Here is a 20,643-nt window from a genome sequence, read left to right on the forward strand (position 1 = left end):
GCTCAAAACGCTGCCAAGAGCCATGTGGCATCTAGCTTCTCATCTAGTAGAGCATTGTTTTGAGAAGGTTGAATATCACTGCACCTACTATATGAGGTAGAATTCAGGTCATTCTGATTCTGACATATGCGGAATACTCTATATTTCCATCATACTCAAACACGGTTGAATAGCTTAAACTGAAGCCTGATGAAAGAGTCAGAGAAGCTAAAGTCAAGTACATTCCAGATAGGCAATATTAAGACACTTTCACATACATGATCACATTTAAACCTCATATATCTGGGGTTCAATGAAGTAGCTTTTCCAATGTCATAGAAGTAACAATGTTATAAGAACTGAATTAGTTTTAGAACCAGTGGTCAATATATGAACCAAATGAACCTGAGTCTATTTTCTTTACACTCAAATTGTCTTAGGGATGGCAAATTTCACAATATAATACATACCTTAGGATGGACACAGTTATAGGAGTACCAGCCATAAATGTAAAGATAATTGTAGCAAAGAAAATGCCAAGGAATATGGGCAAATTTGCACATCGACTTTCACATTTTCCAGCTTTAGCTTCAGAAATAAAACTTGCCGAAGTAGGAGTTATTTCTGTATTCCTTGCAATACAGGAACAATTGTAATATTCCTACAAATATTAGACATGATGATATTGCACGTGCTTATCTTGAAAACATATTTTATCATTGTAAGTTAGGTGATTTACAGACATGGCAATCATTTTACACAATCTTAATCTTTGAACAACAAATAATGCTACAAAAGAGTAATTAACTCTTAAGAGATTAAGTAAGTGAAAATAAAGGACCACATTTATGAAGTAGAATCATCTGTATTTGAGTTGTGTTCACTGCTTCAACTTGTAAGCTATTACTGACTCATAACTTATAAAATAAATGGACAAGAATATACCAATTATCTGACCTCACCTTCCAGACTACTTTTAATAAATCATATTTGTTCAAATTATTTTCTTGCTTTCTTTTCCATTATAGAAGGTAAAGAAGCACACTATCTACAATAGTTTGAAAGGACAAACACTATAATTTTAACAAATGTCACCGCAAAATTAACTAATATAACACAAGTCTCTAGGAAAAAAAGATGTTGCTTTCAAGTAAACAACTTTACTATCATCTTCTGAACTTTCTGTAATTGCTTTACTAAAAGCAAGTTCTATCCCTTCTAAGATGACATATTTATGACAATGGTAAGCTAGAAGTTATTGCTTCATTATCCTAAAGGCTATTTTATATATAAATATATAAGATTATGTAATATATACTTACATATAAATTAATAATACAAACTGTTGGAAGGTAACATGTTAAAAGATTACAATTATTACTTTTGTAGGAAAGAAATTCAGAGTTTAGGGGTGCCTGGATGGCTCAATTGGTTAAGCTTCCGACTTCGGCCTAAGTCATGATCTTGCCATTCCCAAGTTCAAGCCCCGCATTGGGGTCTGTGCTGGCAGCTCTGAGCCTGGAACCTGCTTCAAATTCTGTGTCTCCTTCTTTCTCTCTTCCCCTCCCCCATACTCACTCTGTCTCTCTCTCTCTCAACAATAAATAAACATTAGGAAAAAAAAATTCAGAGTTTAAGAAGTTTGTTAGGCATAACTACTTTTTAAATGTTTTTTTACAGCTCAATTGCATTCTTACTATAAATCTTTTTACAAGTTTAAGGCCTCAATAAAGTCATAACAGAGCCATAGAAGTCAAAGGGAAATAGTACTGTTTTTATTCTGAAGGCCAGAGACCTTTTTTCAGTGCTAAAGCTAATCTAAGGCCAGTGGTACTGACACAGGATATCCAAATATGCAGATGACACTCCCAAAATGGAATATTACATACTCAGCACCTGGATATATCAAATAACGAAGAAATGTAGCCTTTAAAATTTTAAGAGAAAAGTATTTTCTATCTTGATGAAACTGTATACCTCTCTTAAATAAAAAAGTATACAATTTTACCTGCAATATACCTAGCTCTTACTCAACATTTGCTTTGTTGTTTGGGTCAGTGTAAAAACATAAGACTAATATTTCTGTGAACAAATGTGCATAGGTATTTACTGTATTATTATCAATGCATTTTGCCTATCTGAAATATTCCATAAGAAAAAAATCCTGTGAAAAAATGAGTTGTGACATGGACCAGATAGACATCAAAAGCCAGAACAAATAGAAAATTTGTAAGTCAAAATAACTTGCTTTTCCTAAACAATCCCTAGAAGACAATTTGCTATTTAAGATGGAAATTACAGTACTTGGAGAAAAATATAAATATCAAATTAATTATATCAAAATAACCAATACCACTTCAAGTATGTTCTGGGTATTAAAGTTTTTTTTTTCTTTTTTTGGTTTCCTTATGCAGGATAATATTTGTGTCTAACATTTTTAGTTATGGGAGTAAAAGTCCACAAATATCTTTTTGTTGTAATCTACTGGTTAGAGTTATTCAATAGCGCTTAGCAATCATATTTTATACACAAGAAAATGTTACCTACATACCTACCTCTGAAAGTAATAGTTACCTATCATTCAGATACTTCTGATTCTATAACATGCATCATACTCATTTGTGGAATTTGATCCCTTATAAATAGCACAAACACCTAATTTTCTCAATCTGTTTTAAAACTAAAGGAAGCCCAGATGTGTACTGGTTTGAAGGCATGATAACCCTGAGACCTGAGATCTTAAAAATCTTCTGGAGGCCATTTATTTTTCATAGGTACTTTATGGTAATGATCTAGTTTTATCCCATGGATTAAAATTGCACATATGGTACCCAAGTCCGTTAGGTCTACTATGATTCACCACAGACATTTTTTTGACACATTTTTCAATGTTCTTAGATGATTGTTTTAAAATCTATAAGCTAGGTAATATGGAAAAAAATGTACATTGTTCCTCATATTCTCACACACCCTGCAGGAAGATCAAATCCTAGTATGTTCAGATAAATTTCTAATGTATTTATTACACACAAAATCATTAAAGATATGTGTACATGTATATGCACACATATATTTATGTGTGTGTTTATGAACATATAAATGCATACAACCACACACATACACACACAAACACATCCAAGTTGGCTTTAGAAGAAATCTGAAGTAATTTTATAGATTCTTTCAATTAGCTTTTTCTACTTATTTATGTATAAATCTTTTCTTACAATCTTAAACTTATCTTTATATGGTAAAAGAAATGCCATTTCACTAGTCTACATTTCAAATATTCAAGATTGTACTGTTTTGTCATAATTGTTATGTATCTTACTCATTGTGGTCTCTTATTTCACAGTATATATTTCTCTCAGATCTTTTTAAAGTTATCACATTACATATTAATCCATAACATATTATGTACTACTAATAATCTGAATGCTATTTTTCCCCAAACTCTTAAATTTAGCTAAGATGAAATCTTTAGATTATAGATATAGTACAATAAAATTCTATTGGATCTTCTTAAACTATTTAGCTGTTTAAAAAAATCATATCTAGGTAAACTAATATGCATTCTAACCTAGAATTAAAAGTAAATTTGTATTTGAGGATTAATGATTTGGGGCATTTTAAAATGAATCTGTGGTGCATCAAATAAGAATAATAAATATTTATTATGTTTCTAATATATACACTGTAATTAGTAAGAATAGAAGTTCCCTGACTTCTAGGGGCATAAAGCATGGTTGAGAAAATAACACAATGTAAAAAGGTAAATAATATTTCATTACTATAATAGAAGTGATGTAACAAGATGTAGGTGATTAACTGCCAAATTTATTTTTCAACATTTAATGCATCTGAAATATAAAGGAAGAAGAGTCTTTTCCAGCAGGAGTGCTTAGGGTCTTTAAAAAACAAAAAAATGTATATATGCATACACACACACAATTAAGAACACTGTGCATGAGCTCTACCCTCTTAACAAATTTAAAGTGTGTAATACATTATTGTTGACAATACATACAATGTTGTATAGCAGATCGCTAAAGTTTATCCATCTAACTTGACTGAAACTTTATGCTGGCTTCTGAATGAAGGAGGTGGGCCAGCAAGGGAAGAACAGACAGGTACTGCATAACTCCACTAGAAGGACAAAGAAGGTCATCCATAAATGTACAAACACACTACCTCATTAAGGTAAAGCAGAAGACCCAAGTTACCTTTGGCTGTCTTTTTAAAAGAGAATTTTTACAACCTGCAAAGCAGGGAGAGAAATACTGGACCCCATCTCCTCCACAGACAGGATAATAATATGATTGAAAGCAGTTACAACCGGCATTACAAGGAGCAGTCAAGTTTCCCAGTTCTCCTGTCCTGTCATCAAGAAATGAAATGAGGCAAATTATCTATATTATAACTTTTAATGAACAGTTCAGAAGCATTGTTAGATCTTGCCCTTTAGTCATTTATTTACTCACTCAACACATACTTAATTACTGAATGAATAAAACAAATCAAATGTCTGCCTTTTCACACAAAATTTAATTTCTTGTGGGAGAGAGAGTCAGCATAAACAATACTTATATAATACAATGTGTCTCAGTGATAAGAAAAACAGGCAGAGTAAGCAAATAAAGCAGGGTTTCTCATTAGGTACTACATTATTCTTTGAAGGGTAGCAGGGAGGGAGTGCTGCTTTTGTGGATTATAGGATGCCTAGCAGCATCCCTGGCCTCTACCCATTAGATGCCAGTAGTATCCCTCAGTTATGACAACCAAAATGTCTCCAGACATTGCTAAATTTCCCTAGAGTGTGGAAAATTTTACATCTACAAGGATGAATAAAATAATGGTATTCAAAATACTCATACTCATTTTATCAGTGGGAAAACTAGGGCCCAGAGAGATTAAGCTTTCTATCTTCACCAAACATTCCCGGTTCCCAGGCTCAGTTTTGTTCCATGCTGCCTTTTAATAGGATGCAATATCTTTGATAACATCGTTATGTTATCTTCAGGGTTACCCTAACCAAAGATACTTCTCCAATCCCTGTTTGTTCATTCATTCAACCAATAAACATTGAGCAAATGCTAGGCCCTATGCTAGGTATCAGGAATACAAAGCTGAGTAAAGTACTTGCTGTCCTCAAAGATTTCACAGTCTAGGAGCAGAGATAGACACAGAAAATTATACACTAATATGGTGAACATGGTTACAGGTATTTGCAAAGTGTACTTTAGAAGCACTGAAGGACAAGCTGAAGTTTAGGTGAGAGTCTTTAGGAGCTACTACCTGAGAAAGTCTTAAAGGATGAGTAAGAGTTAGCTGGATACATGGGGAATGTGAAGGGCACTTCAGAAAAGCTGGTACAAAAGCATAAAGGTGAGATATAGCTTCCTATATGGACAAATATGAATGATGTCTGAGGCAGTGGGTGATCAGAAACATAGTTGAAGAGGGGTCAGAGACCAGATAATTGAGGGCCTTATCGACCTGTTAAAAAAACAATGGGTTTTAACCTATTTTTGAAAATGTAATCAAAGTATTTTTACACTGGAAAGTGACACTGTCAAAAGCACATCTTAGAGAAATAATGCCAGGAGTGATGCAGAGTATAAATGTGAAGGAAGGAGACCAGTTATAATATGCCAAACAGTAATTTATGACAATCGACAATATATAGGAGAACCAAAATAGAACATTTGATTAAAGGAGACAGATTTGGGAAATATTTTGGCTGATTCTGGATGTAGAATCATCTAAAATATTGGGGGTAAGATGTGGTGTTTGAAGATGGGTATAGGGCAAAAGAGTCAAGAAACTATTATTAGAAAAATAGTCAATGCTTGAAAAGTTTATTAAATGCTCTTAATATATACATATTGTTTTTAAAATACATAACACATTTTAAATTTCCTGAATATTTAAAATATACACGTGTATAAACATACACACCCATACTACATACTGTCTAACTTGGTGTTTTGGTAGAAAAAGAGAACTAGTTTGGGGAGGACATGATGAATGAGGTTTTATACATACTGAAGTTTAAGAGTATCAGAATTTGGTGAAGAAATATGGCCTGGAGCTAGATATCTAATATAGTTTGCATATAAATGTGGCTGAAAACATGATAATGATAAGATTAGCCATATAAGGAGCATAGAGCAAGAGAGTAGAGGTCTCCAGTGTCCATTTATTTCATGAATACATAGAAAGCTCCAATATTGTGCTAGACTCTACTCAAAGTGATGGAAACATATCTAAAAGAAATAAATAGAAAAAGGGAGGGAGGAAAGAAGGAAATGGAAAAGGAAGGCAGGCAGGTAGGGCAGAAAGAAAAGGATAATAAAATCCCTTCTCATCACCATGAAGCTAACTTCCTTGCTTTCCACTGCAGGTCAAAATCAGTAAATGAGTGATTTATCTAAGGATTATAAGAGAATAACTGCTATGTTGGAAAATGATATTTAAGGGGTAGGTGGAGAATAAGGAGTCAAGAAAGAGTAAAGGAGAGAAAACAAATTGGAAACAAATCAGTGGAAGTTGGAAGAAAAGGTGATCAAAGAGTGAATTGTAAATAATTCATTACTCTGCCTGGAGTCTCTTCCTCTAATCAATTCCATAGGCTGCTGCTAGATATCTTTATCAAACACTATTTTACCCACAAAAGCAAGCATTATAGTCTACCTACAACTAGCTTACAATATAGATACAGAAGTAAGGTGACTACAGAAATACTACCCCTTCAATTCTAGAAATGGCGTCTACACATTTTTAAACTTAACTTTTCCAACATAAAATTCTCACACTATCAATATGTGATTACTAAGAACATGAAGGTGTATGACAGTATGATGCAAACTTAAGTAGAAACAGAAATGTAGCATATATTCCTTTTAGTTAAGTGTATATAAACTACTTAAACCTATATATTTTATAAAGGTTAATTTCATGAGGTAAAGGGGAAACTATTATTAGAAAAATAGTCAATGCTTGAAAAGTTTATTAAATGCTCTTAATATATACATATTGTTTTTAAAATACATAACATATTTTAAATTTCCTGAATATTTAAAATATACACGTGTATAAACACACACACTCATATATGTGAGCAACACATTTATCACAAATAATAGAATTTAAATGTCAATTTCTTATTTGAATCCCAACTATTCTATAATTATGTCTCTACTGTAAGGAAAGATTTCCCTAAACCTATCATAACATCTTAATAGGTACGCATCTTTAAGGTGCTGTTTCAGGTAAGTAAAGCAATTCTCGCTATAGACCAGATAGAGAAAAAATACTGTGTGTACTAACTACAGTATTTCATATTTCACAAGGTTCTAAGTAGAAAGTAAAACACAAATCACAATTATCAACACTGATTACCAGAACAAACCCAGAGTCAAGGCAATATGAGAACAGTAGGAAGCTTTAATAACTAATATATTTCTAGAAATGACAGTCTGCTTTCAATTGTTGTGTCCACATTAAACATTTAATAATAAATTAATGTAAAATATTACAAATATTAAAAATATCCTCTGAAATGATTAGTATTGTTAATCTTAAGGTTTTTTTTTAAAGTTTCATTCATTTTTGAGAGAGAGAAAGCATGTGTGCATGCACAAGTGGGGGAGGGGCAGAGAGAGGGAGACACAGAATCCAAAGCAGGCTTCAGGTTCTGGGCTGTCAGTGCAAAACCCTAATGCAGGGCTCGAACCCACAAACGGTGAGATCATGAACTGAGCTGAAGTCAGATGCATAACTGACTGAACCACCGAGGTACCCCAATCTTAAGTTTTGAATATATACTATTTAACAGGATTTTAAATGAACCTATCAATAAGCCTAATTCATTAATTCATAGTTGCAAAGCTGTGTTTAACAACCATAACTTCTTTTTCCTCATAACTAACAAGGTATGTTTTGTGCTTCTTAGTCTGTTTCTCTTTCCATATACTACTTTTTTTTTTTTTAATATATGTGTTTGTTGGATGAGGCTATAGTGAGTAAACTATCTACGGTATGGACATTTTAATATGCAGTGTACAGAGCTAACATGAAGAATTTGAGGGGCACCTGAGTGGCTCAGTTAAGCGTCTAACTCTTGATTTCTGCTCAGATAATGACTTCACAGTTCCCATGTTGGAGCCCCGTGTCAGGCTCTGCACTGACAGTGTGGAGCTTGTTTGGGATTCTCTCTCTCCCTCTCTCTCTGCCCCTTCCCCACTCAAGCACATGGGTGCACACTCTCTCTGAAAATAAATAAATGAACTTAAAAAAAAAAGAATTTGAGGCCACAGAGGAAGAAAAATTGACAATGTCTCACCTATTCTGTGACATTAAACTCTACCTCCATCTTCATTTATATCTAAATAAATACACACAACTCAAACTGACACCTTCTCTCTTGTCTTCCCTTCTGATTAGGCAAAGGACAGCTTATCTGGTAGGAACTCTTGTTTAAGGTAGAAAATAGCAAATAGATTCACATCCACATCATTCATCTTTCAAGGTAATTAAACTAGTGGTAAACTATCCAGAACTTTCTGTTCTAAAAGGAATATACAAAAAACAAGTGGTTTCTCAGGATACGTTTGGGTAAAGTTTATAGGTGTAAAGTCAGGTCTGCAGTACTTACCTGTACCTACCTTTCAACATTTCCAGATATTTTTTCATTTAGGAACATGACCTAAGTCCCATTGGAACTGGTTCCTGAACCTACCAGCCTTTACTAGGCATTTATGCCTAACATAATCCCTCTGCCTTTCCCTCTTCTCAAATTTTTAACTCTCATAGCTTTTTTTGTACCCTTAAAAAATATGTAAACCAATTTCTCTGTTATACCATGAAACTTTTTCTGAATCTAATCAAAGGATACTGAAAAGCTCTCCTTCTTTTGAATTTCATAGCCCTTTGTGTGTCTCTCATTACCTAATACATTGTTCATTTACCATTTTTTTCCCAATCACTCCTGCTACATTGCAAACTCCTTTAGAGCAGGGATTTTTCAGCCAGAGGATGTAGTAAAAAAATGTTGAATAAATGTAATAGAGGTGAACTTAACATTGCTTTAGAATGCTCAGCATCTCATTAATGTAAAAGAATGACAGAAACTGCAAATCACAATCGTTACTGGCAAACTCATCCAACAAAGTACATTCTATTTAGGTTATTGGAATGCCATACTCTACAGAACTGTGGAGTCCTTGACCTAGAGTACCATCTCCCTTACCAGCCTCAAACACATTCAGTGAAACAATTAAAGCAACACTGCAGGCTATGAATGCACCACTATGCAACATCCTCCTGCCTGATCTGCTAATTCATGCCTTAGGATTTCAAAACTAAACATACAAGGCAAAAGTAAACATACAAAGATAAAATGGTCATACCAGTTATAGGTGGAAACATGTTTACAGGTCATAACAAGAAGTCATTTATTTCTTTACAATAACCATGAACTTCTAAAGTGGAAACAATAATCATTAGTATAACCTAGGACTAGCTTCATTTTAATTTATCTGCAGACTATTTTCAACCCCCCTAATACACTAATGTCACCATAGAGGCATCTCCATTTTTAAAGATTTAAATCAATAGCAACATATGAAATTCTCCCTAGGATGTGAATCCTTTCAGGGCAAAGATTCTGTTACTTTAATCTTTGTATCCCTGAACATAGTTCAGGATACATTGCCCAGGATAGAATAGTTGAGTAGTTACTCCTTAACTGCTCTCCAGATAAATCCCCAACATTTAATAAGATGTCAAATTATTTAAACCAGCAAAACAAGAAAAAAAAAAAAAAACTTACATCTTCTTATATACGAAAAAGCCAATTTTTCATTATTTTATTCAAGAAAGCATATACTTGAAAATACACACACAGCTTTTACTCTCATATCAATATCAAAAAGTACTGAAATATATTTACCCATTATATGATTCAGACACACCGGCAAAAGGCTCATTTTCACAGTTGGCATAAACAAATACAAAACTCAGCACAAGCGCAACTAAAGATGTGAGCAAAGCAAACTTCATTGTGTTTTTACATGTCATTTTGAGTTTTGAAACAAGTACGCCACCTAAAATCTGACCAAGAGCAGCTCCAGGAATTAAAACAGCCCCTGATGAGAAAGAAGACACAGAGTGAGAAAACATACAGGTGTAGTCAGTTACTCACATGACAAATTGGGAAACATCAAAAACAAGCACCAGTACTATTTTAACACATGAATGCTATCATGTGATTTATAATGTTTTGAATATTAAGATCAACAAATATTCTCTTTAGCTATACAGCCTCTGTATTTCGTGTTCATACAACAGACTGTCTATTAACAGAAAATCTGAAACTTTTATCAAAATCAGTAGTTTCAATTTCAAGAAGTGGCTATCTAAAATTATATATTATTCTAATAAAAATTTAATGTAGTAAAGTAAAATTATTAGATTAAATCTGAACAAAGAAAAAAATGGTTTACCTCCAAGGGTAGCTGCAAAGCTGGAAGACAATCCAAATTGATTTTCTATAAATTTAGGTAAAAATGTAGCAAATCCAGTAGTAATTAAGGCTTCTGAGGAAGTTGAAAAAACTAAACACATAAAGACAGTATTCCTCATCAAATTCTAAAGAAAAAATATAGTTCACCAAATGAATAACTATGATTATACTGCAAAATGTAACATTAAAATGGCAACATGATGAAACGGCAAATTTTTAATAAACACAGTATAACTATCTATAAAATGTCAGCATTTCCTCCAGCATAAAAATGAAATATTAATAGCTTGATATATACAACATTGAGAAAATTTATATGTGGAGCACCTAGAGAATTGACAGGTGATTGATTCAACAGTAGGGTGACTGTGCCTTTATCATATGCAAAGGATGGGGTAAAGGAGGTAAAAGCCAGGTTGGAAAGGTTTTCTCCAGTATATAATAAACTTTCATACATTAAATCTACCCCTTGTCTGATGTTTTGAATTCCCATGTCTACTAAATGAAGAACTTGGTTATAAACACAGATGAGAATGGTCTCTTAGTACCAAATTTGTATTGTTCTATGAGTAAAGGACTCACTAGTTAAGAAACTTAGATAGCTATAGAGTTCAGCAATTTTAAATAGGTGGATACACTGCTGGACTTCTCAGAATCTTAAACTATCAGAGGAGAGTACAGAGATTAATTAATCTAATATATCTGCCCACAAAGTGAAAACCAAATTATACTTCTGGAATATTAAGTGAAAAAAAATTTAATTAAATCAAGCAAAATACACACACTCACAACCACTCACAGGAGTCATGAAGAGGCAAGGCAAGAGAGTTAGAAGTCAGATCCAGATGATCTAACTTAAGAATAATAGTAGTGACAAAAAAGAGAAAAGTACCTGAACGAAAACATTCAAAAATTTTTAAAAATAATAATGGCAGAAAACATTTAAATCTTCAGGTTTAAAAAGATAATGGATTTCTAGCAAGAATTAATGGGAAAAAAAAAACACATACTTAGGCATAACCTAATATATTGCCTGAAATCAAAGATAGATGGAAATAAAAATGAATCATACTAACTTGGATGGAACTTCTCAACCACAACACATTTAACTAGAAAAGAATAAGATAACATCCACAGAATTCTGGGACTAAAAGAGTATGATCAGAAAAGGTCCATTTAGTCAGAAATATCATTCAGTATTCAAGGATACTTAGATGCTACTCTGTCTGAGGAAAACTAGCAATAAAATACTGAATCCAGAGGGATCTGAATCAGATGGTTTCAAAGCATGAAACCATAAGAATAAAAAAAAGCAGTAATATACATAAAAATGGTAATATACATAACAATTTATAAAATAAATAGAAATATATGACCTAGAACATAACTATTACAAAAGAAAATTGTTGGGATTAAAAATCATGAACAATGTCAGAAAAACATAAGAATGTGCCTGCATGGGAGGGAATAGAGTTAAAAGGTAAGATAAATCAATTAAAAACATTTCAGGCTTTCATTTAAGGAGGAAAATGAAAATGAGAAGGAAATAATTTCAAATCTTGAAAAGGTAAAATTACAAACTCCCGTATGTACAAAACTTTTATGATGCTAAATGAAAGAATGTTTTTCTGTGCAAATACAACAGAACAGACCATAACACTTGTTTCTTTAATCTCAAGTTCAAACCAAGTAACCACTAACTGCCACCTATTTCACAAGGGAAAAATACTGGTTAGACATTCTCTAATATATATTTATAATTTAGTGATAACTGATCTATTACATAAAGGAAGTGGCATGGAATAACGAACTATAGTGCTAAAGAGAAACCACCGAATATTGATACTGTTATTAAGACAACTCATGTTCTTTCAACCATTCTATCCTGGAATAGTTCTCATTTACTCAAAGCATAATAAAATTAAATCTGAGGAGTTATTTATTTATAAGAGCTAGAATTATAATAAGTAAGCAAAAATGCATTGTAAAAATATGTATATATATATACTTATTTATATGTATATATAATATAAATATCTACCTATATATGTGGAGGAGGGTGTGTGTGTATATGTGTGTGTGTGTATGTGAGAGAGAGAGAGAGAGAGAGAGCGCAAGCATGTTATGTGTATAGTGTTATTTTACCTTTAGGGCAGCTGGAAAATCTTTAAAGCTTGTTCCAAAACTCTCCTCGGTGTCTTTTAAGGAACTACTCTTATCCTGGTGAGTCTGGGAAATTCTTTCACCTTGAATTTTTGCTGTACCTAAAAAAGCAGTAAATGTACTTCTTCTATCACTTCATTCTTCATTTTTTTAATGCTTACTTTTAATTTTTTTTTAATTTTTTATTCTGAAGTTAGTTAACCTACAGTGTAGTCTTGGGTTCAGGAGTAGAACCCAGCAATTCATCACTTACATATAACACCCAGTGCTCATTCCAACAAGTGCCTTCCTTAATGCCCATCACCCATTTATCCCACCTGCCCATCCCCCATCAACCCTTAGTTTGTGCTCTGTATTTAAGAGTCTCTTATGGTTTGCCTCCCTCTGTTTTTATCTTATTTTTCCTTCCCTTCCCCTATGATCATCTCTTAATTTTCTCAAATTCCACATGAGTGAAATCATGTGATATCTGTCTTTCTCTGACTGACTTATTTCGCCTAGCATAATACCCTCCAGTTTCATCCATGTTGTTGCAAATGGCAACATTTCATTCTTTTTCATCTCTGAGTAGTATTCCATTCCAGTGTGTGTGTGTGTGTGTGTGTGTGTGTGTGTGTGTGTGTGTACATTGTGTGTGTGTGTGTGTATATATATATATATATATATATATATATATATACATATATATGCATACATACATACCACATCTTCTTAATCCATTCATCAGTTGATGTACTTTAGGGCTCTTTCCAAACTTTGGCTATTGTTGACAGCACTACTATAAACATTGGGGTGCATGTGCCCCTTAAAATCAGCATTTTTGTATCCTTTGGATAAATTCCTAGTAGTGCAATTGCTGGGTTGTAGGGAAATTCTGTTTTTAATTTTTTTGAGGAACCTCCACACTGTTTTCCAGAGTGGCTGCACCAGTTTGCATTCCCACCAACAGTGCAACAGGTTCCCCTTTCTCCCTATCCTTGCCAATACTTCTTTCTTGTTTTGTTAATTTTAGCCATTCTGACTGGTGTGAGGTTGTATCTCATTGTGGTTTTGATTTGTATTTCCCTGATGATGAGTGCTTTTAAGCATCTTTTCAGGTATCTGTTTGCCATCTGGATGGATGTCTTCTTTGGAAAACTGTTTATTCGCCCCATTTTTTCACTAGATTATTTGTTTTTGGGGTGTTGAGTTTGGAAATGCTTACTTTTTAACTGACACACACTTCTACAAGTTTATAAAACCATAACATAAGAAGCCAGTTCCTCTGTCAACAAAATTGCACAAACATTTACGTATATAATTTTTTCTGAGAGCTAGAATTATTACTATCAGCTAAGGGAGTTCCAACCAGTCTAAAAATTAAGATGAGATGATTCTGTTCCAACGATATATTTATCCTCTTTATTTAAAAATATATCTTAGGGGCGCCTGGGTGGCTCAGTCGGTTAAGTGGCCGACTTTGACTCAGGTCATGATCTCACAGCCCGTGAGTTGGAGCCCCGCATTGGGCTCTGTGCTGACAGCTCAGAGCCTGGAGCCTGTTTCGGATTCTGTGTCTCCCTCTCTCTGACCCCCCACCCCGTTCATGCTCTGTCTCTCTCGGTCTCAAAAATAAATAAACGTTAAAAAATAAAATAAAATAAAATAAAAAAATAAAAATATCTCTTAAATTCTTTTCTTCTTTTTGAATGGTTCTCTTTTTCATCCATTATATATTAAACAATGTATGTTCAAGGTTCTTTTCTTTTACTCTCTTAAGTTCTTTTTTTTTTTCATTTTTTTTAATGTTTATTTTTGAGAGAGAAAGAGAGACAGAGCATGAGTGGGGGGAGGGCAGAGACAGAGGGAGACATAGAATCCGAAGCAGGCTCCAGGCTCTGAGCTGTCAGCACAGAGCCCGACATGGGGCTTGAACCCACGAACTGTGAGATCATGACCTGAGCTGAAGTTATACGCTTAACCGACTGAGCCACCCAGGTGCCCCTACTCTCTTTAATTCTAACATGCTTCACAGATGAAGTATTTACCATGTATTATCATGTCTCTTTGATTTTTAATAATGGTACTGTGAATAAATCTGAGAAAACAGTCAATACATGGAATTATAAATTGGATGGCCCGGGGTAGACAGGAATCAGTGAGACCAACTACTTCTACTCTGCCAACTTTTCTTTTGCCCATTCCCAAAGTTAATCATCTACCTTTTACATGTAATAGAAACAACTATTTAATCTTCAGCCTAGAGAAAAATACTTTTATAGATAATTTGAACTACATGATTATATAGAAGCAAAGTTTTCCAGAGAAGGGGAATGGATGGATATTCTTTTCTATTAATCTTTTCTTTTTGGACAAACTGTCTAATATTGAAATATGGTGAAAAATGAGTATACTACAGCATTACTTTTATGACAATTGGAAAAAAAGTACTTGTTCTCTCATCAACAAATAACATCAATGATTTAAGGCAGATTAATTATTGGGTAGTGAGTAACTGAATACAAACTAATAGTTTGAAAGATACTTGTACTTTGCATATACATAAAGCAAGATTCCAGACAACACACAGGAAACAAATTTAGTTAAGTATATAGTAAGAAAGTGCCTATGTACAGTTTTATTGATTTTATTACCTGGAAATAAAGGAAAACCATAAGTATTAAGATTGCTACCCAGTATTTCCTAAAGACAAATGTTCAAAAGTTTGCATAGGCAGACAACTGAAATTCTATAGAACAATGAATTTTCTAGGGTTCTTATCAACTATACGAAAAGCAACAGTTGGCCTAGAATTGGAATAAAACTCTTTGATTTTAACAAAAATGAATACCTGGTAAATGTTTTGGGAAGCATAAAAAAGGAATTATCAAAGACCAAGCAAAGAGCCAACACAGAAGAAATCCAATCCACCATGCCCCCAGCCATCGTGGATCATCTTCAGTAATATCTATGCTATACGACAGAAAAACAAAATGTAAAAGTCAACTTTACCTTGTTCACTAAAATTTAGTTATGATAACTATACTTTGTAATTCAAGTACATATATAGGGGAATATTATTACAATATTCAACATTTAAAGCAGAGTCACTGTGATGAATCAGACAACAGAAAGCAGGCATAAATGAAAACTACAATAATGGTTTACAAAGTATATCAAAATGGCACTATGACATAAAAGTGTAAAATATTTAAGAGTAAATATATATATGCTAAATATCTGAAAGCATACATAGAATTCTAAACTACCTAATTTGGCTAAGTTTTTCTTCTCAACTATATTGATTACATCTTATAACAAATCACTGATCTGTGTTAAAAGCACATACGCTGTGCCTTAAGGCATTCACTTAAACATAAAATTCATTTTATTTATTTATTTATTGAGGTGTAACTGGCATACGATATTATATTAGTTTCAGGTATACAATATAATGTGATATTACCATATATTACAAAATGATCACATTAAGTCTAACATCTTAGCTGCAGAAGTATTTTTCTTGTTTTGAGAACTTACAAGATTTACTGTCTTAGCAACTTTCCAATATTCAGTACAGTATTACTAACTATAGTCATAGTGTTGTATATTACATCCCATGACTCATTTATTTTATAACTGTAAGCTTGTACCTTTTGACTCCCTTTACCCATTTCACCCATCCCCCACCTATAACATATAACATATCCAAATGGTAGCCACAAATTTGTTCTCTGTATCTATGGGCTTATTTTTTTGTTTGTTTGTTTGGTTTTTTTTTTTAGATTTTACATATATATGAAATCATATAGTATTTGTCTTTCTCTGTCCGACTGTAAAGTTCTTCTTAAAGTAATTTCTTAAGTTTTATAACAGTTCCCATCATTTTAGATCAAGATATTTCTGGGGCTCCTGGGTGGCTCAGTCAATTGAAGGTCCAACTCTTAATCTCAGCTCAGGCCTTGATCTCAGAGTCATGAGTTCAAGCCCCACAGTGGGCTCCATGCTGGGCATGGAGCCTACTTAAAAAAAAAAAAAAAAAAGAAAAAAGGTTTCCCTCCCAAACACACCATTACTACAACTCATGTAATTCTCCACTGAAATTTAAAACCTTTCTTAAAAACCCAGCTCTCTGTTTCATTTTCTATTCATTACTCACAGTCACACAAAGGATTGCACGGTTTTGATTCCTAGTGGTAAAATGAGAAAATATGGACTCACCAAAGGTTACTGACTTCTCTATATTCCGGAAAAAGAGAAGGTAACTCAGTGGTTAAAAGGAAGATTTGGGAGTCAAAGGTCTACTTGGATTTATGTCTTAGCCACTTAACAACCTCTGTATATCAACTACCTTATAGAATTATTAAGAGAATTAAATGAAGAAGTATGTAAAATAATGTAACACACAAAACCTATAAAAAACTATAGAAAATAGTATGGGATAAATAAATATTACCTCTTATTATCCTCTATGGCCAGAGCTGAAACCACACAATTGCAATTCTTATGACCATATCAAAGCTACTACAGCACTTAGTTTGAGAATCATAGACTTTTGAGACTTTTCAGGCTATCTACATCCAGCTAAATCTACTAAAAGCACAACTAATTTTGATTAAATTCTTCATTCTGAGCAATGCATGAAGTCCTAGAGGTGTATTTTGAAAATTTTCAGATGACTATTAAGCATCCTTATTTATGAATAAATTTATTATACTAAGGGGTGGTATGGTATTAATTCATGAAGGGCAGATAAAGTATTATATAAATATTGTGTGTATTCAGTTCTGTTTCCTGAAAAATCCCTCATGCTATCTGAGGAAATTCTTTGAAAACGTTCTATGATGTTAACATTATTAAAATAAAATAAACATATAAAAGAAAAAGAGATGTCGCCTTGCCTTTGTCCCATGTTCACATCAATGTACATGCTTAGCAGCTGTCCTCCCAACACATAACCAATAGCAGGGCCTAATACTGACATAGAATAGCCAATTCCTGGAAGAACAAAGACATTGAAGATAGTCAACAGTACAATTGTGCTTTGAAAAGCTTACAGCAGTGAAGACAAATATTTTACACTAGAAAAATCATGAAATGATTAGAATTACACCAAAATTACACGTTTTCAGTAAAAAAATACCATTGAATAGTACTTGTCAAGTCAAAAAGCTTAAAAAATATTTTAAAAATAAATGTAAAACATTTTAAATATAAATATTTATGTAATTCAGTGTATAAATTGTTAGACTGCAATAATCGCAATAAACCTAAACTATAAATTCATGGAAAGTTACGTTACGTTACTTGGTGGCAGAGGTAGTGCATCTACTACTACCCTTTGTGGATGGTGATATTAGTTACTGTTCACAATTCTTATGGAAAAAATGATGTGAAATGAGAAGCCTTTTCTATTGTGTAGACACTCCAAAAGCAATCTGTATTTTGCACTACAGCAGCTGATTTTAAAACCTGGATCTGGTCATTAGTCTGTTTCATAAAAGTAAGCCATTAATTTAAATTCCTGCACTTAGTGAATCTTCCACTTTAACTTGCAGCAGAATTAAACTAACCTTATTTCTCTGATACTTAAATTTTTGCCATACATAACATTTAAATTTTTACCAAAAAAGATGTGTACATTAGTATCTTCATATATTACCATTTTCTGAATTTTTTATTAATTGCTGAGATTCTCATTCTCATATACAAAAGAACAAAATATAACATATCCAAAGCTAAGCATGTGTCAATGCCAAAAATGACTTATATATTTGACCAAGTCTCCAAAGTAGAAGCCATGCAAGATGATCTGGAAACATATAAGAATTCTGAAGGACCAGAGTCAAGATTCTGAAGAGGGACATCTAAAAAAATGGGACTGATTTTTTTCCTACATATATTGGGTGATTCTACAAGAGACACTGGGGGTTAGCAATCCTTGGTAGTGTCTGGGAAGGAAGGAAACCAAAGTTGTAGTTCAGGGCTCCTAACTTGGAAGTTATTAACTTCCTCTACCCTACATTTTACATTGGCACCTAGGAGGCTATACTCTAAAAGTAAGGGTGAATTACAAATAGACTTGCTCACAAAGTAAATACAGCTTTGCTTTAAATAAACTCAACCTGCGAAGTCAGATAAAGGGCATCCCAGACTGCAGTGTTCCCAAATATATCAGAGATTGGGAGTTTATTAAAAGACAGAGTGGGGTTTGGAGAAAAGTGGTACAAGTATAAAACACCTTTATCAAAGTGAAATGAAAGAGATCCACAACAGATTCCTCAGAACTGAAGATTACCAACTGGAAAATACAATTAAGTCAGTAAATATTTATCGAGAAGCACAAAAAATAAAAACAAAGGATAAAAAATACAGAAAAGAGTAAGAGATGAAGAATGCATTAAAAAAAAAAGGCTTAGCATACATGTAATTGGAGTTCTAGGAGAGGAGATAATAGGAAAGAAGTTATATTTAAATAAATAATTATAGGAAATATCTTAAAGCCAATGAAAGTACAAAACAACATATAAATCCAAAACATGTAAATCCAAGTCATATAAATCCAAAACAAGTTAAATAAAAGGAATTTTGCACCTACACACATCATATAAGTAAAACTGAAGAAAATCATATCAAACAGAAAAATCTTAAAAATGCAAACATATATAAGAAACATTGGAAGTGAAAAGACAAAGAAACAGTATTTTTAAAGTACTGAAAAAAAAATTCAACGGTCAACTAGTTATCTATTCCCAGTGAAAATATTTATCAGGGAAAAGCGCTAAAAAAAATTTTTACTTAAAGAGTTCTAGAACTTTTGTGATAAACAGGAATGTGATAAAAATATCAATTAATTTCAGAATTTCATAATATCAAGTTTGCATATAAGGTCATTAGTAGATGAACAGTAAAGGATATTGATAAAAGGAGGAAATTGATAAAAGCGAAGAAATGAAATAATAAACATTAAATTATCAAAAAGAAAGAAAAAAGGCTAAGAAATAAGAACATAGAGCAAATATGTTTTGCACATGTTAAGATGAAAGATTTAAACACAAAATAACATTAAATGAATTAAAAAGTTGGAATTAAAGAACAAAGATTGTTAACCCAATGAAAGCATCAAAGAAATAAGGGAATAAAGGGTGAATGGCCTGGAAAAGATTGTAAGGATTGAGATGTTACATTAACTACTTTTTTTAATTCACTCTAAAAGGTAGCAAATTTTGATTGTTTTCTTTTTGCCCCTTTTTGCCTTGTTATGTATAAAATTTGTTTCATAGAATAATGTATGCTACCAAAAATAGATACTGTTTTAAAAGAAAGAAAGAATGGAGGAAGATTTTGGAAATGGGGAAATAAAAAGAGATAAAAAGCATAAAAAAGGAAGTTTTTCACACAACAAAACTTAAATACCCACTAAAAAATACTGGTTATCTGAAATTGAAAAAAAAATCAGGTATATAAGATACTATAATTAAGTGTTCATATTTTCCTTAACATAAAGAGATAAAATGTGTTTCCCAGTTTTGTTACTTCTGTTGTTTTCCTTTGCTCTCAAAAATTACCATTTGATAAATTCCTACAGTATAAGAAAGAGTTAACATAGCAGGCCTGTGACTGTTAACTTTAGAAAGACCTGTTTGCAAGGCTGGCCCTTGGCTGGCATTTGGGATTTATTTAACTGTCCAGAAGGATGCCACCATTCCCTAACTAATTAGGGTGCCTGCCTGACTGCACCTACACTGTACAAACAATATTGTTTTGCTGACCACTTGTATTTCTTTTAAGAGTCTAGAACTTTTAATACATGCAAGACAAAGGGTCCCTACATGATCAACCCCCAATAAAATCCTTGGACATTGAACCTCTAATGAACTTAACTGGTAGAAAACATTTCAAACTCCTTGCTGGCAGAATCAATTGTGAACTGTCTGGCTCCACTAGGAGGAAGCTAAATCTTCAAAGCTTGTACCTGGTTTTTGTCTGTACTTTTCCTT

At 32.9% G+C, this 20,643-nt stretch overlaps 1 protein-coding gene across 20 annotated transcripts in view; it reads right to left on the reverse strand.

Annotated features, from left to right (window-relative positions):
* Positions 1–20,643, reverse strand: part of SLCO4C1 (solute carrier organic anion transporter family member 4C1) — a 129,665-nt gene that overhangs the window by 67,449 nt on the left and 41,573 nt on the right. For all 20 annotated transcript variants that reach the window (XR_006204123.1, XR_006204122.1, XR_006204124.1 and 17 more), the window contains exons 4-10: positions 17,545–17,641; positions 15,495–15,616; positions 12,647–12,765; positions 10,482–10,626; positions 9,929–10,124; positions 4,200–4,353; positions 450–640 (exon numbers count right to left, since the gene is read on the reverse strand). Coding sequence is in view for 6 of the 20 variants with exons in the window: in XM_042944473.1 (XP_042800407.1) it covers positions 450–640; positions 4,200–4,353; positions 9,929–10,124; positions 10,482–10,626; positions 12,647–12,765; positions 15,495–15,616; positions 17,545–17,641 (1,024 nt within the window). In the remaining 14 variants the exon portion in view is untranslated. The remainder of the gene's footprint in view (positions 1–449; positions 641–4,199; positions 4,354–9,928; positions 10,125–10,481; positions 10,627–12,646; positions 12,766–15,494; positions 15,617–17,544; positions 17,642–20,643) is intronic.

Source organism: Panthera leo, chromosome A1 (assembly GCF_018350215.1).
Source record: "Panthera leo isolate Ple1 chromosome A1, P.leo_Ple1_pat1.1, whole genome shotgun sequence".
NCBI classification, from domain to species: Eukaryota; Metazoa; Chordata; class Mammalia; order Carnivora; family Felidae; genus Panthera; species Panthera leo.